This window comes from Channa argus, chromosome 14 (genome assembly GCF_033026475.1).
Source record: "Channa argus isolate prfri chromosome 14, Channa argus male v1.0, whole genome shotgun sequence".
NCBI lineage: Eukaryota > Metazoa > Chordata > Actinopteri > Anabantiformes > Channidae > Channa > Channa argus.
The window spans coordinates 15054000-15069412 of record NC_090210.1 but is presented as its reverse complement, the minus strand read 5'-3'; the positions used below and the strand labels follow the sequence as shown (position 1 = coordinate 15069412).

General features: G+C 36.5%; 1 protein-coding gene across 1 annotated transcript in view; it reads left to right on the top strand.

The window, feature by feature from the left end:
* The first annotated feature begins 10144 nt into the window (after positions 1-10144).
* c14h5orf22 (chromosome 14 C5orf22 homolog) overlaps positions 10145-15413 on the top strand; it is a 14532-nt gene continuing 9263 nt past the window's right edge. The window contains exons 1-5 of the mRNA XM_067474440.1: positions 10145-10426; positions 11519-11664; positions 13355-13504; positions 13681-13814; positions 15145-15413. The exon at positions 15145-15413 is cut by the window's right edge and continues 51 nt beyond it. Of these exons, the coding sequence (XP_067330541.1) occupies positions 10352-10426; positions 11519-11664; positions 13355-13504; positions 13681-13814; positions 15145-15413 (774 nt within the window). The 5' untranslated portion in view covers positions 10145-10351. The remainder of the gene's footprint in view (positions 10427-11518; positions 11665-13354; positions 13505-13680; positions 13815-15144) is intronic.

Here is a 15413-nt window from a genome sequence, read left to right as displayed (position 1 = left end):
CCACAAATTGGCAATATTTCCCCACTGTGGGACAAATAAAGGTCTATGGTATATTGTAATGTAAACTTCTTATAGCTGCAGCATTTGGAGCCATTTTGTGCCAAAGTTACTATAAAGACTGAGATAGCTCTGTAAAAGAATATTCTAAATGTCTTGCCCGAGGATAGGTACTGATTTCAACACAACACAACCATTTATCATGGTTAGCATTCTTAGTATTATAGTGAAAATGAACAATTGAATACACACTAAAACACAGGAATTTTCCATGATGAATGTTTCCAAACTACAAAAAAGAACTCTGATGGGTTTTACTTCTCTAACAATGCATTTTGAGAAGTCTGCTAGTTTTGTTTCTTTAAAATTAATTTAATCAGCTGCAGACATTCATTTTTTAACTAATCACTTTAAGTTAAAATACTTCAGACTCAAATCAGAAAAATAATTGTCTATAAGTTCTGACAAATAAAAACTTTTATTAACATTTATTTTTAATTTAAGTAACCTTAAATTAAACAATTTTGATTATATGGTATATGTATCAATAAATCACTTTTCTGATCCTATTAGGCCATTCAATATCTGCACCATAGATATGGCCGGAAATATGCTAGCCAGCTCAGTTGGACATTTTTTTGCATTATTGTGTGAGGTTCTTAGGTTTAGGCACAAAAATAAAAAGTCGAGACAAGCAGGAAGTAGTTTAGGTTAAAATACAGAAACAACACAGATGTAACAGCAATGAACAACGATAATGAATAAGACAATAAATGTGTGTCTCTTCCTTCAAAGGCCCGTGTCTTGTCAAAGACCTCCATACAAAGACTGTTGAATTTAGGGCAGTAACACACCAAGCCGATATTAAATAACTAAACCCAGCTGCTGCATAGCCTCACATCACCTTTTATGTGGGCTGACGAAAGCAGACCGCAAAGACTTGAGCCAACACCACAGATACATACCACAGATTCAAACCTGCTGAATCAGTTGAAAAGTCAGAGATTTGGGACTGCAAACACTAAACAAATGTTTAGTAACAGCAAAACAGTGGCTTGGTGTATCACAGCCCATTATGTCAGTAAATGCATCTGTAACATTTATTAGGGCTGGTGGATGTGGCCAAATCCCCACACTCCATATCCCAATTAACCCTTCCAGTAGTAGGTGACCCACTGAACCATAACTTTAGTCATGATAAGGACTGATAACTCCCCATTTAGTGACATTTATGAATCCCCCATTTTATGATTATGCACAAATCAGTTGCAATAAAGTGTTTTTTAACTATTTATTATGAAAAATATTAAAAAAAGTGCTCTTACCTTACAACTGAGAAGAAGATTGCAAAGTAAAGGTAGAAGGATGAGGAAGGCCATGGATTAACAAGTAAACTAACCAAAAAAAAATCAGAAATCAGGACTTTGGTAAGGGTGTGTTGGAACAGACATAAGCAGTGGAATATCTAAATAGGCCATTGGTCAGAGAGGGATTGAAATATGGAACAAATCGAACACGACTGAGATGGTCTGAATTGTCCTTAATGTCACTTATAATGTTGTCATGGTTACACATCCACCTCCCTGCCTGCTTCCATTTCCTCCTCTTCTTTTGCTGTCATCACCTCAGATACATATTGTCAGGAGAAGCACAAAAATACGTGCTTCTCCTGACTTTCTCCTGTCCCTCCAGACCTTGTTATGCCTCACTTGTCCAGCCCCACCTATTACCTGACCTTCTCGTCTGCATCCTCAGCTGCTTCTCATTCATCATAAGTCAGTTTATATACTGCACAGTAGCTCAGAATGACAAAGATGTCAGAGTGCTGAATGGCATCTTGAAAGATTATTGGCTCGTGTAAAAAACAGCTTCTAATGATAAATAATCATTATTATCCCACGTATACTTAGCAGATTGTTGTGTAATTGTCCAGGTTGTCCCTGTTGCCTAGCTGCTACAGTCTATCCACTCTGAGCTTTGCTTGCTGCTGAATGCACACCTGATAATCAGTCAGGTAAACAGTTTTAAGCCAGACCACTTCAGCCTGCTCACTATGCAGCTGAGTCCTCCTTCTTGTGTCAGTGGACATCAGAGGTTCACATTCAAGTTTGTAAGTACTAACCTAGAAAATACTTTTTCCCTCCAGAACACTGTGTCTGTTGCAATATACACTTTTAAACCTTTCTGTTTTCTTCATTTGGTCAATATTATATGTAAACTGGGATATAATTGCCGAATAGTGGATTTTGTATGTCTAATACACAATTTTGCATTACATTGCTACCGATTCCTATGTTCATAAATATAGGAATCGGCTTCTCGTTAACTATAGTTAACGAGAAGATGACTAAAGTGGTGAGCTTGCATTGTATTAATGATGTAGGTGAATGTCACTGTGGCCTGATTTACTTTAGTCATTCGATAATTAGTTTTTTGTTGAATTCTTTTGTCTAATGATATTTTTTGATTAGCTTCTGTATGTGTAGAAAAATCATCCAGCCATTCATCCCTTTACCCGTCCATTCCTGTACGTTTGACCAATGTGAACAAATGATTGAAACAGCTCTCTGGGATCCTGTGTTTGAACGTGCACTTCACATCAGATGTTCGATGAGCCAACATCGCCACCTTTACTGGAGTGTGTTCATACAAAGTACAAGTACTCTACTAAAGGGATTGCTCTAAGTATCCATTTGCCTGAGTTACTGGTTTAAAAAAACATTTAAACACTATTCAACACATGTGCCTCTTAAATAAACCTTCTACTGAAGTGTTGTACAGATTGAAAACCATTTCCTCTACTCACACATTGACCCTTTACAGAAACCTTTTAAAATCATAATAAAATGTTTACTTAAATACAATTACTTAATGCATTCGTAGAACTGCTGCCTCACAGTTAAAAGGTCCCTGGTTTGAATCCACCTGCAGGTTATGGAGTTTGCATCTTCTGTATCAAGTGTACTGCCCATGTGTACATAGCGTGCACTGTGTCCTGAGAGTCACCAGTGACACCAGTGCACATTCCTTCAATGTTTTTCTATACCTGGTCAAGAAAGCTGAAGGAATGACTTGCATGAAACAACAGAAGTCCATATAACACAGAATGATTCACTGTATATTATTGGATTATAATTACTGATGCCTTAATGGGCACTAAGTCACTCAAAGGTGTACTTAACTACATTACTTGAGTAAATGCACTTACTTTCTGCCTCTGCTGGACATTGATAGTCTGACATCTATATTGATTCTTTGTGCCTTTAGAGCTGCCACCTAACAGCAATTCACCACTATTGCTTCTGTATTATCAGATAACACACTGCAACTACATCACATAACAAAAACATTTCTACAAGGCAAGTAAAATAACACACACCACACATTCTTAAGTGCATTTCCTTGTTTTGTATTTTATACGCATTTGGTTTTTGGATAGTTTCTGTAAAATAACAGACCATATAATCTAAGCAACAGCTTGTGTGTAATTGTTTTCTAGATAACAGACTCTCTCAAAAGAACTTGACTTGGATTTTAAGTATTAAGTAAGTATTTAAGTAATTTAAGTAATTAAGTAATAACACCGTGCTGGTCCTCCAGTGTTAATGAGGTGATTGTTGTATACTGTATATGTACTATAATAAAGACAGACATTTTTTTAAATTTTGTGCATGTTATTAAAAAAATGTATATACACTCAAAGAAATGAAATGTTGTACTTACAGAAGTTTGTTATGTCAACCAGTCCCACACAATCTGGTTGAATAAATAATAAAAATAATAGCGTAGTAAATGCAACATGTTGTTAATTAATGTAACTCCACTTGATTAATTAAATGTGATCTCATGGAGTTATATTAAATTAACTTACTTAAGGGATGTTGCATTCTCCTTCATAAAAGACCCCAAGTGTGGAACAAAGAGCCCTTGCTCCTCCAGTGTCACTAAATCAATCATATATTCTCTTATTAATAAATGCTTTCACATAGTCACTTTTGCACAATAATGCTATTTAGAGGACAGGGCTGAACTGCTACCAGGAGGCAAATTACCTAAAACCCAATAAACTGAAAAAAGTTTGTGTTTCCTCTGTGAGGTTCCCAATGGAAAACTTCACAGAGTCATCTATGAACAAACAAAGAGAAAGACGTAAATCACTACCTTAAAGAGAACCATTGTTTTTGTAGTGGTCACCATCCTGAAAAAGACACATACTGGTTAACGCTCGCAGAACGAGGTGCATGATTATCAACAACTTTATCAACTACATCTCTACGATGAAGCAGCTGTTATAGACTTTAGTATGGGGACATACTGAAAGGTTTTGTTAAATCTCATCTGTGAAATAACCTGTTGAGTAGTACATACTGTAAGAGTCAATCAATCTCCAAATAAACAGTCTTATTTTTGTCACGAGATGATTGGTGTTTCCAGGATTCTGCAAGGAACTTGTGTAGAAATTAAAGTATTCAAAGTATTGGAATAAGTTAACTATTTATCTTGTTCTCTGAGTTTTTGTTAAATTTGAAAGGAAAGCAAAACACTCTGGAGTCCAGAGTTATGAGTCTGATGGTGGGATACAACTTAGACATTGGTTGTTAAAAGGAGCTAATTCCTGCATAGAAAAGAAACAATTCTGAGTTATGGAGTCTAAAAAATAGAAATGTTTTACATACACTGTAACCAAGATACTGTGCAGAAATTAGACAGGAAATCGAATTTCACTACGTATAAAATTCTGTAGCTCTTATTATGGTGATATTTAGAGTACTGTAATTATCATCAAAGTAACTGGGTGCTGCATTTTATATCACAGCAAATACTGTAACATTAATTTTAATACTACTGAAACTAATAACTGTACATACATTTTATTTTGTATTTTATTATTTTGTAAATAACAATGTTTTTCTGAACATCCAATAATACATAAAGTGATGGCTCAGATTTGTACCCAAATGGTACAGTATTTTCTTCATCCAGTTTGCAAGGTTGGTCTATCCCTGCCCTGAGAATGAGAGTCTCACAGGGATTTTACTGTTCTTTTACAAAATGAATGAAGTAGGCATGCACCCAATTACAAAAAAATTGTCAGCTGAAATTTTGTTTTGAAATACAAAATTAGTTCCAGTAGTTGCAATGATTTTTTTCAGTTACGTGGTTTACAAAAAGCTAGAATTATTGCCTGCTTCTGCATCACCACGCAGCAGTGACCCAGTCTTTTTAAAGATATTTTTTTCTACTGCTAAAATAATAATTATGCTCAAAATATGTGTATTGTGATTTACAGTAAAAACATATATATATTTACCACAGAATTCACCAACCAGCAAACCTTTAGGAAACAGCAAATTGCTGCATAAAGGTTCTACAGTAAGCATTTGCTCTTTATAGCTAGTAGATTTGTAGGTAATAGCAGGATTAGCTGAGTGAATTTCTGGTAGCTGGTGCTGGTGCTAATATTAAAGGTTGTATTAGCCTCTCTGTGCCATGATTCCGGACACCATCAAAAAATATTTTATGTTGCTTTCTAAAGGGATGGATCTGTGGTCGCTGCTCGTTCATCAAGCACCTGGAATCACATTGATAGACTGATGTTCGCCACATTAATCACAACAACAATTACTACAATAAGACTGAAGCTACTGCTCCAGTCTGCTTTTCATTGGCAGATTTTTTTCTGTTAATGTTGAAACTAAAGTCTCTCTCCAAGATGCTCAGAACCATGTGTGCATTCACAGTGAACATGCAAAGTACCCCACCCAGGGTCAGCCCTGACCTTGTTGGCACCCTAGACCCTAGAGTTTTTGGACACCATCGACACATGCACCTCCACACACGCAGTATCACCATCAATTGTTTTTATGTTTATGAACATTTTTCAGACAACAGCAAATAAATATGGAGTATGGGCTACCTAATGATTTATTTTTATTGGTCCTGACATTTTAGACATGTCAATATGAGATTTCTAACAAACTCTACATTTTATCTTATTTATATAGTTGTTATTTGAGTGGATTTTAAACAAATATAACTTTATCCTTTATATTCAGTAAATTTATCTGTGTGAAACTAATTAAACACTAAACAGCTGTCTGTTATTGTTTTTTTTCGTTAGAAGTTAAACTTTTTTTATTGTACTTTGGTGATTGCATAAGGTTTGTGCTTGCAGTTATGTCAGTACTGCAAATATTATTGCATTTATGAAGCAAAATTGCAAACTTTTCCTTTCAATTTAGAACTTCAGAAAAAAGTGTGATTCTGGAAACAGTGTTTTACTTTTGCTGGAAATAAAAATGTGTTGAACGTTTAATGGTGCTTGATTAACTGAACATAGATGCACTGCAGATTACCTTTTTGCTGTGCACAACACTGTTTAGGTGAATTATTAATGAAGATGTTACTCTTTGTTAAATGCAGAACTGCATGTTTTCCCTTTCTCACACACATCCATCTTGTTGTATACAAGTGTAGCTGCCACAGATATCCTGTAAGTTTCCTATTTTGCCAGACAATGAGAGAGTGCCTGGGAATCACAGTGTTCAAGACAAAGGTGTGACTGTGCCAATGCTGTGATGGTGGAGCAGACAGAACTGAGCTCTGGTATGGTGCCATGTGGACAACAGAAGTCAAAGCTACTGTGAGCAGACATTGTGAGGAGCAGCGCACTGCGCCACCTACTGATTTATACTCATATATGAAATAACACCTAATGCCCATGACATTACTATGTTCGAATCCTGTCTGCTGTAGAAGTAGAAGGGGAGACGAATTGTCTTCCCTTCGAATTTGGGGGGGGTAATGTTTTTGTAGGTTTCTATCAATTCATAGTGAGAACCAGGGACTTTTTATCGCAATACAAAACTTTGATGTTGGGTTGATGTAAAATTGTCACTGCTAATATTAAGTCAGTAAAAATGAAACTCATTTTCTATGGCATCTCACAAAATGAGCTTGCTTTGAAATTGTACAAAACCAGAAGAAAAGATGGTGTTTGTCTGCTAGTTTAATAAATGTTACATGGCAACAAGATAAAGTTCTTGTCAAAGACACAGTTTGATTGCTGCTGTGCTGTTATGCATCAATTGAATCATTTCCTGTCAATAAAAAACAATTCAGACACAGAAATGAGTGCAGACTGTGAGACTAATGCACATGTTCGATTACCAGAGAAGCATAAATATATACACACACATCAGATATTTAACATTAAATTGCATTTTTTCCATTTTGTTGAAGTGGTCAATATTTTATTGACTTAACTCAGAAATGTTTTTGAGCTCCTGCTCCTTTTTGGAAAAACTTTCTACTGACAAAAAACCTGTGAGTGTTTTTGTGGATTCAGAGTAAATGGGATCTTGTTACTTAAAAGAGTTGTTGCTATTGGAATTTTTTTGTCTGTTTTTCAATGCCGTGAGCACCACAAGCAAAATTACACTCACCTTCACTGTAATGGGGTGAAGACAAAAAGCCCATAGACAAATATCTCAAAAACTAAACAAATAAAACTTCAGTAAGGACAGAGACCAGTAGAGGGGACAAAGGAAAGGTTTTTGTTGCTGGTGGGGTAATAACCTGACCCTTTAAAAGAAAAATGCAGCTGAACACGGCTAATTCCAAAACACCTAGGAACATAGTATAATTTGTTCCCTGAGCAGAGGTCGTTTTTCTTATGTCTCCATCTTTTCTGTTTGCTCCTATTACTCTCATTCTTTCATCTGCAGCAAATTTCCTGCTGTGTTTTGTGCGTGTGTGTGTTTGTCTTTGTGTGTGTGTCTCTCTTTCCAACCCCCACCCCCCCATAGAGAGTATGCTGCCATACTTTTAATCTTGCTCTTTTCTCTTTCTTTATTCCTGGCTTCACTCATCCTTCCTCTGTCTGTGTTGCTATACCTCCACTCATCGCCCTGCTGTCATCTCCTATGGGCTGCGGTCCAAAGCAAAAGGAAGAGAGATCAAAGCCTCCCATTGCTCTCAGAGGCCACCAAGATCAAAGGGTGGATACAGAGGCAGAGTCTCCCTCTCACACATACTGGATAAATCCCATAACACATCTATGCAGGAACACTGGTCGGACTGATGGAGTTGGTGATGATAAAGAAGACAGTGTATGCTGAGTTAGCGACTGCATAAGCTATTGTAAAACTTTTTTTTCTTTTTGTGGTGTATATTTTTGCAATTCCCCTTTGGAATGATCAATTTGCCGGACACAGCTGTTGCCATCACTACCAAATATCTCTGTGTTTAATTTTTTAGGATTGTGACATTTCTTGTAGATTTTATGTTTGTGTCATTATGGTTGACGCATTATATTTTTTAGCAGGACTGCATTTAATGCTTTCCTTCCTAACCTGTATCCTTTATAACTCTATAGGCTGGTAGTTTCATATATGTCAGGGTCACTTCAACAAATTTTTCAATAATTGACTCCAGATTACTAAAGAGCAGGTTTACAATTTTTCAATTGTGTATTACAATGACACTGTCCCCTCATAAAATATGACTAGTTTATTTGTACAATTACCTATATACATGTATTACCATGGGGCGACATGTAGGCTTTAGTGAAACACCTTGGGGTGGATTGTTGGGTCAGTGATGCAGATGACTTTCCCAAAGGAGACAGGAGTTTGAGTCTAGTTTGAGACAACATTTTTTTGTTTTGTTATAACAAGTCACATGACACATGCTTTACAGCAAATCAATGAATTAAACACTTTTATTTTGTACCTAAATACCCTGACCAAATGAAAATGATTACATAATTTGAATCCGGCATTTTTGAGAGTTTATGGCAAAAATAATGTGAAACTAGCCACTATTTTGGCACCATTGCAATTTCAACAGATGGCTGCATTCCTATAGGGGGGTGCTCATTTAACAAATGGTTCTGTATGTTATATGACATGAAAGTCGAGATAAACAACCTATATGAATATTAAGGCTGGAGGACATGTTGCTTAAAACAGCATTCATGTGTTAATGTGAACACAGAGAGTTCTTACAGCTGTAATCATTTCAACCATTCATAGTGGCCAACAAGACATTGCTTCTTAAAGCCCTAACATTAGAGGTGATGGGCTCTAGTTGAGAGTCCTTGTTCTCTAAAAAAAATGCATACAAATTTGTATCTTGAACTAAAATATGGTTTAAGCACTCCAAAGCCACGTTCACATATGAATATCTGGAGAATCAAGTCTAGACATTCTATGGAGTTACTCTTTCATACAGGAGTGCACATCAAGACATGGTCTGTGTGATATGCATTCCCACATAGACCCTGTTTATTCTGAGCAAGGGGTGATGCCCTGGTAGGAGGCAGCACATGATGCAAAGCAAGATCATAGCTGACCAAGTCTAAGTTCACAAATCTGTCCAGTTAGCCATTGTTGTTATCCTGTTGTACAAATTAGTTTTCAACGGCAAGATGTATTTGTGTTTGTTTGCTTTTGCAGCAATCACAGGAGATAGACGTCATCCACATGCCCACTTACTCATGGGCAATTCTCCAGATAATTACCTGATCTGTTCAAATGGGGTCAATCAAATATTATCAACTAATAAACAATGATGTAATATTTCAATATATTTTCTGCTTGTTTGCAGTTTCTGGCACAAATGCGAAATGGATATTTTAAAAATTGCTTATAAAAAATCTGAATGTGTAGCCTTCATATTTAGATTTTTTTTTTAAATAGCTACTAACTAAAATGGCAATTACTAAATAGAGAACAAATTAAATAAATTTTAATTTTAATAACTAGAAATTAGATTTTTGATGTGAGGTTCTCTCTTTGGATCTGTACATAAATTAAAGAAAACAAAACCTGAACATTTCAGAGTTCTGCACATGTGGAGAAGATCTGGACTAGACTCATGTTATCAACATCATCTTTTTTTTTATTAACTCAGTCGGATTAAAGCTCAATTCACTTCGTCGTTTTGGCTCCATATACTATATGGATATAAGTAATATAATAGCAATTCAGATATACATAAGAAGAAGTTCAGGATTTTCATAACTGTAGAAAGGCATTCTTTAAGTCTTTCGACCTGTTACTGTCGTAAATACGCTTTATAACGACGGGGAACGTTTGTTTTAAACGTTGTTGTTTCCATTCGAACGTTTCCGGTGTTGCTTCCGCTAGTTCGGAATGAATTTCGATTACACCCGCTGGTTGAGTGAAGGCGCTGGAGCTGGACGTGAACGTATAACGTTTAAGGTCAAACTTATAAATGTGTGCGTTAAAGTTTGGGACATCAGAACGCGATATTAATTTGCTCGCGACAAGTTTAATGAAAACGCTACTGTCACGGGTCAGTGACATAAACTTGAGTTGTTAGTGTTGAAATGAGTTGTGCGACGATACCGCTGAAGAGGTTCTACAAGGAGCTGCCAGTGTGGATTGTGGAGGACCACCACGATGTAAGCCTGAGTTCTGTTTCAGTACCGCAGCTTTTATACTACATTGCGCTTTGAAAGTCCTCTCAAATGGACTTTGTGTTCGCCATAACGTTGGCCGTAATGTTATGTGGCTCATAGCTTTTTACAGACCCTATAACACAGTCACAGTCACAGAGTAACCAAAGATTTATTTTTCGCGACCTTTCATAACACAAGAAGGCTGCTTCAACTATCAAGTGGGCCAGTATGTGAAAACATGAACTGTATGCACTTGTTACTGGTGTAATTAATTACACCTGTGTTTTTAGTCTGTGTACATTGTGCTCTGGAAATTGGCATTCTTCATTATACTGTTGAATTTTACTGAATAATCAGTAAATAATGAATATATTAGATATTACATAATTTAAAGAGAGTTGCTAGTAATTAGCAAATACAAGCAGCGAATGCAAATATTGCAAATATATAAAAAAAAAATTGGAAAGGACCCTGGTGAGTGAGACTTCAGATAAGGATAAGGATACGAAACAGACCAGCTTGGCTTCTGGACTCAATATCAGCCTAAATCTGAGCCCTGAATTTCCCATGAGAACTAAACTGCCAATTTCTGCTCTGGTAAATTTGAACAGTTTGAATATAATACCATTTCTTTTTTTTTTTTTTTTGTCTTTCCAATTAATGCAGTACAGCAATACAATACTTGATCATAAATCATATTAAGGCCAGACTACTGTATATAGGGAAAAACGGGGCTTAACTTGAAAGACTATAAACTCCCATTAACTGATTGCACCTGAACAGTGAGCTACTGGGAAGAAACTGGATATCACACAGGCTTGAATACACTTTCGTGAGATAGCAAAAAAAATTAACAATTTAAACAACGCTTACCAAAGATGTATTTTTAATTATGTAAATTTGGTTACCGGACTTAGCCAATTTGTTGGCATAATGTAACTTTCACTAAGAAATGTGCAAAGCAGATGGACCTAAGAGACAGATTGATAAGTGAAGTTTGAGGATAGTGCACAACACTAAAGATTGTGATGTCAGTCTACGTCAGGTTAATATAGATCTTATTGCACTTAGCTTGTTGTGCTGTATGTCACCTAGGTGGTTTCTCACATCTACCGTGCCATTGCATCAAGACACCTCCCACAGGAAAACATAAAGATGATTCATTTGGACTCCCATCCTGATCTGCTCATCCCTGTCAACATGTCTGCGGACACAGTCTTTGAGAGAGACAAACTTTTCAGGTATGTTTTCTCCTGTTCACTGTGTTACAATCCAGCTCATGTCAGACCAGGCTTTTCCTTTAGTCTAGTTTAGAGTGTTAGAGCAGCTAAAGAAGCTGTGGCATGCTTCTGTACAAGCTGGGGATAAGGTAAATTTTAACAAAGTGGAAAGCTTAGGCAATATGCACATTCATGTTTAAAATGCACAAAATGCAACTTTTTGGAACCACGTTAGCTAAAGCAAATCAATCCAACCATGGCATCAAAGTAAAGGTCACAGACCAATAGTCAGTAAATTGCTTGAGAAATGAAACTATAAAGATCCCAGTCCTTTAACAAAGAACATTTTAGTATTATGATAAATGTCATGCTTCGGTCAAGCTTTACAGAAGTAAAAATAAAGCTAGCCCTTTGTAAAAACAACAAGTAATGTCCTCTTTTAATTTTGGCCCCCTATGAATCTAATAAAATTTAATAAACATTATAGTCTTTAATGTATTTGTTGATAAATTTCAAATGCCATCCCAAAGAAAAACACAGGCTTGTACCCATAAGTATTTTAGATATGTAGTTATTTTAGAAAAAGACTTTCATGCTTTTTGTTAAAGTTTTAATGGCTGGGAAATGGTCCGGACCCTGGCTGGGAAGAAGGCTGAGTGACTAGATCTCCAGGAGTTTTAGTTGAAGACCCCAGGTCTAGAGAAAATTTTATAACTACAGTTGTTATTTTGGCATCACTGGGTCTGCTGGTTTTTTTTTTTGTTTTTTTTTTAATTTTAATGAGCAACTTCCTCTTATGTTGATGTTTTTGTTTAGTTTTTTTAAACATTGGAACATGGCTCTAATATACCGTGAGAAATGCTGTCACACAAGAGGGGTGGTGACCTTGTAGAGAAGAGAATGTGTGTTGCCATTTTTTAACTTCACTGTGAATATGTAATGAAATTTCCAACATTACAATTGTTAAATTTGTGAGAATCATTGAAATTATGCGCAATTCCTGCAATCCCACAGTGAAATTCATGCCCTGCAGACCTTAACTCAGTAAAGATGCTGTAGAATGACTTATGAGACATATTTTTCATATTACCATATGTTCTTTTTTTTTTTTTTTTTTTTTTTTATAAAACAAACTTGTCATCTTCTTTTCATCTCACTGCAGCTCTTTCATTATTTTATCTCTGCAACCTGAAAAAAGGTGCCCAAATGTTCATATTTGTACGTGGCCCTATTGGAGACTGTGCTGATGGTGTCAATGGTCACAGGACACAATGGCTACATCACGTCTTATCATTTTCCCAAATAATACCATGTTCTTTTGAGGACGCAGTAGCTGTAAAAACCTTTTTGCAATATCCAATCTACATTTGGGTCAAAAGGTCCTGAACCATATCAAAAATATGTCATACTTTTTACAGCAAAACTTAGGTAACACTTACCCACTGCCATGGTTAATACATATAGGGGAAACATTGCCAGGTATTTTTCCTGTTTCCTCCTGAACACACAGCTCATCTGTTTGCCTCAAGAACTTTGGAAATTGTTAATCCAAAGGAAGTTTCAGAGTGGCAGCTTAAAAAATTATTTGATTACAATTTATACTCAGTCTGGGATATAAAGGCCATGTGGATCAGAAGGCTGTTGGAAGAAGTTTCTCTGGATCTGCATCATCACTTGGAGTTGTACTTTTTCCTTTTTTTTTTTCTTTCAGTGAGTTGAGTATAGAAAACTGGATAATGCCCATGGTGTATGCTGGCCATGTATCCTGTGTGGTGTGGCTGCATCCGTATTGGGCCCAGCAGATCAGAGAGGGAGAACACAGGATGGCTGTGGGCAAAGATTCATCCACCACGACCATTAGGTAGGTTATACACTCAAAATTATCAGAAGTCTAAAATTATTAACTAAAAAAAAAAAAAAGAAAAATGTTCCTGCATTTAGCAGTTTATGGTATATCATGGATAGTAGCGTGATCCTTATGAACTCTACATCTCCTCTGTGTCTGTCTCTCTTTCCCTTTATCTCCACCCTTTGCAGGGTGTCGAGCACAGACAACTACTTCCTCAGTGATGGTCTCTATGTTTGTGAGGAGCAGCTGGAGGATGCTAAACCCCTCATTCTAAGCGTGGTCAAAGTCAATCCTGTCAAACCAAGTCATTTATCACTCACAGGTCTGTACTTTGAGTATAGAGCACAGGTGGGGGGGGGAAAACAGTGGAATTGGTTACATAGGTAGTTTAACAACCAGATATGTTTTTTTTATCACCTCAGCTGTGCTCTTGTAGAATAGTGTGTTCACAATAGGTACAGTACCTTTCTCTATCTGGCCTGTCATCACCATGTAGCTCTAGGGATGTGTTGTCTTAATCATGTATTTTACTTACTCTGCTGCGATTGGACAGTTGTTTTCTAACCACCATGTTGTTGTTTTTTATGTTATATCAACTTGTAAAAGACGCATCATAGACAGTTTGAAAGGCAGAGACTGCAAATGCCAGCTTTTCTTGTGGGGTAAACAATGCTCATGATTGAGTCTCGCCTACTTGCCGTAACATTTGTTTGCTCAGATAACATTTCTCTGCTTTAGGCACTCAGAGAACCAATCCAAACATGAGGCACGACAAGCGAAAAAAATGAGTCATCAGACTCAGTGAAAACAATTAGAAAAAGATGCTGCTATTGCTAAAATCTAATTATATTTTGATCACCTGCTTGTCAAATAATGGAGATCCCAACATTGAATGATAGTAGGCAGATGAAGGAAGTTTCATATTTGTTGATTTTCTGGAGATGTTTAAATTTTGAAACTGCTTTGCCTATTCCTAAGCATATTCCCATATTTGCTTTTAAATGTTATAACTTACGCTAGCGTTCAAGTGACTGACTAGTGTGAGATAACCAAAACACGTGGTGGTATATTTGTATACCACCACGTAGTGTACCACATATTATATTTATATTAGTATTAGCATGGTGTCTTCTTTTTCGTCTCATTCTCCTCAACATTATAATATGCATTATAGAATTTGACCAAAGCTGCTATGGATCTTTGCATGCTGTTGGTGCTGGGACAGCTTTTGTTCTTACCAAGTTGAAAGAATAAGACTTATTTTTTCTTTCTATGTTGTAGTTATCTTTCAGTGCTCTTTATCAGTGTGTATGATGTATGGTTGGTCATGTGGCTTACACTAGTTCCCTGTAGCAAGCTTGGTGTTCTGTATCCTTAATGTATAAAGGTTTGTTTGCCATGAAACATAAACTAAATCTTACTTTTTGTTGAGAATGAATAAGAATGAGGTCCTTTACAATAATACACACTACACTGTGCTTATTACCATTGCTTTAATTATATTATTGGTGGTAGTAGTAAAGTTTTTAGGTTTGTCCCTTTAATGGTATTTACTTTTTTGCTTCTCCCCTGTACTTTATAATCATTTTTTTTTTACGGTGATGGCAAAATTTTTATCTACACAATGTGATGCTGTTCACATTTCATTTCAGTGAAGAAAACTGAGGAGGACACAGCAAAGTGTTTTGCCAAGAGACCCCGGATGGAGTGTCATCAGGCTGGGGAAGCCAGCTGTTCTGAGCCTCGCAAAACAACTGCAGACGCACTACACCCACCAGAGGGCAGCAATATATACAAAGAGCAAGGAGACAATGGGACAGGCTTCGGGGATGACGATGGTGAAAATGAAGGATCACACTGTTACATTGTTAAGAGAATATCTGCAGTTCTGTCTGAGACAGAGCCTTATATTTTGGACATT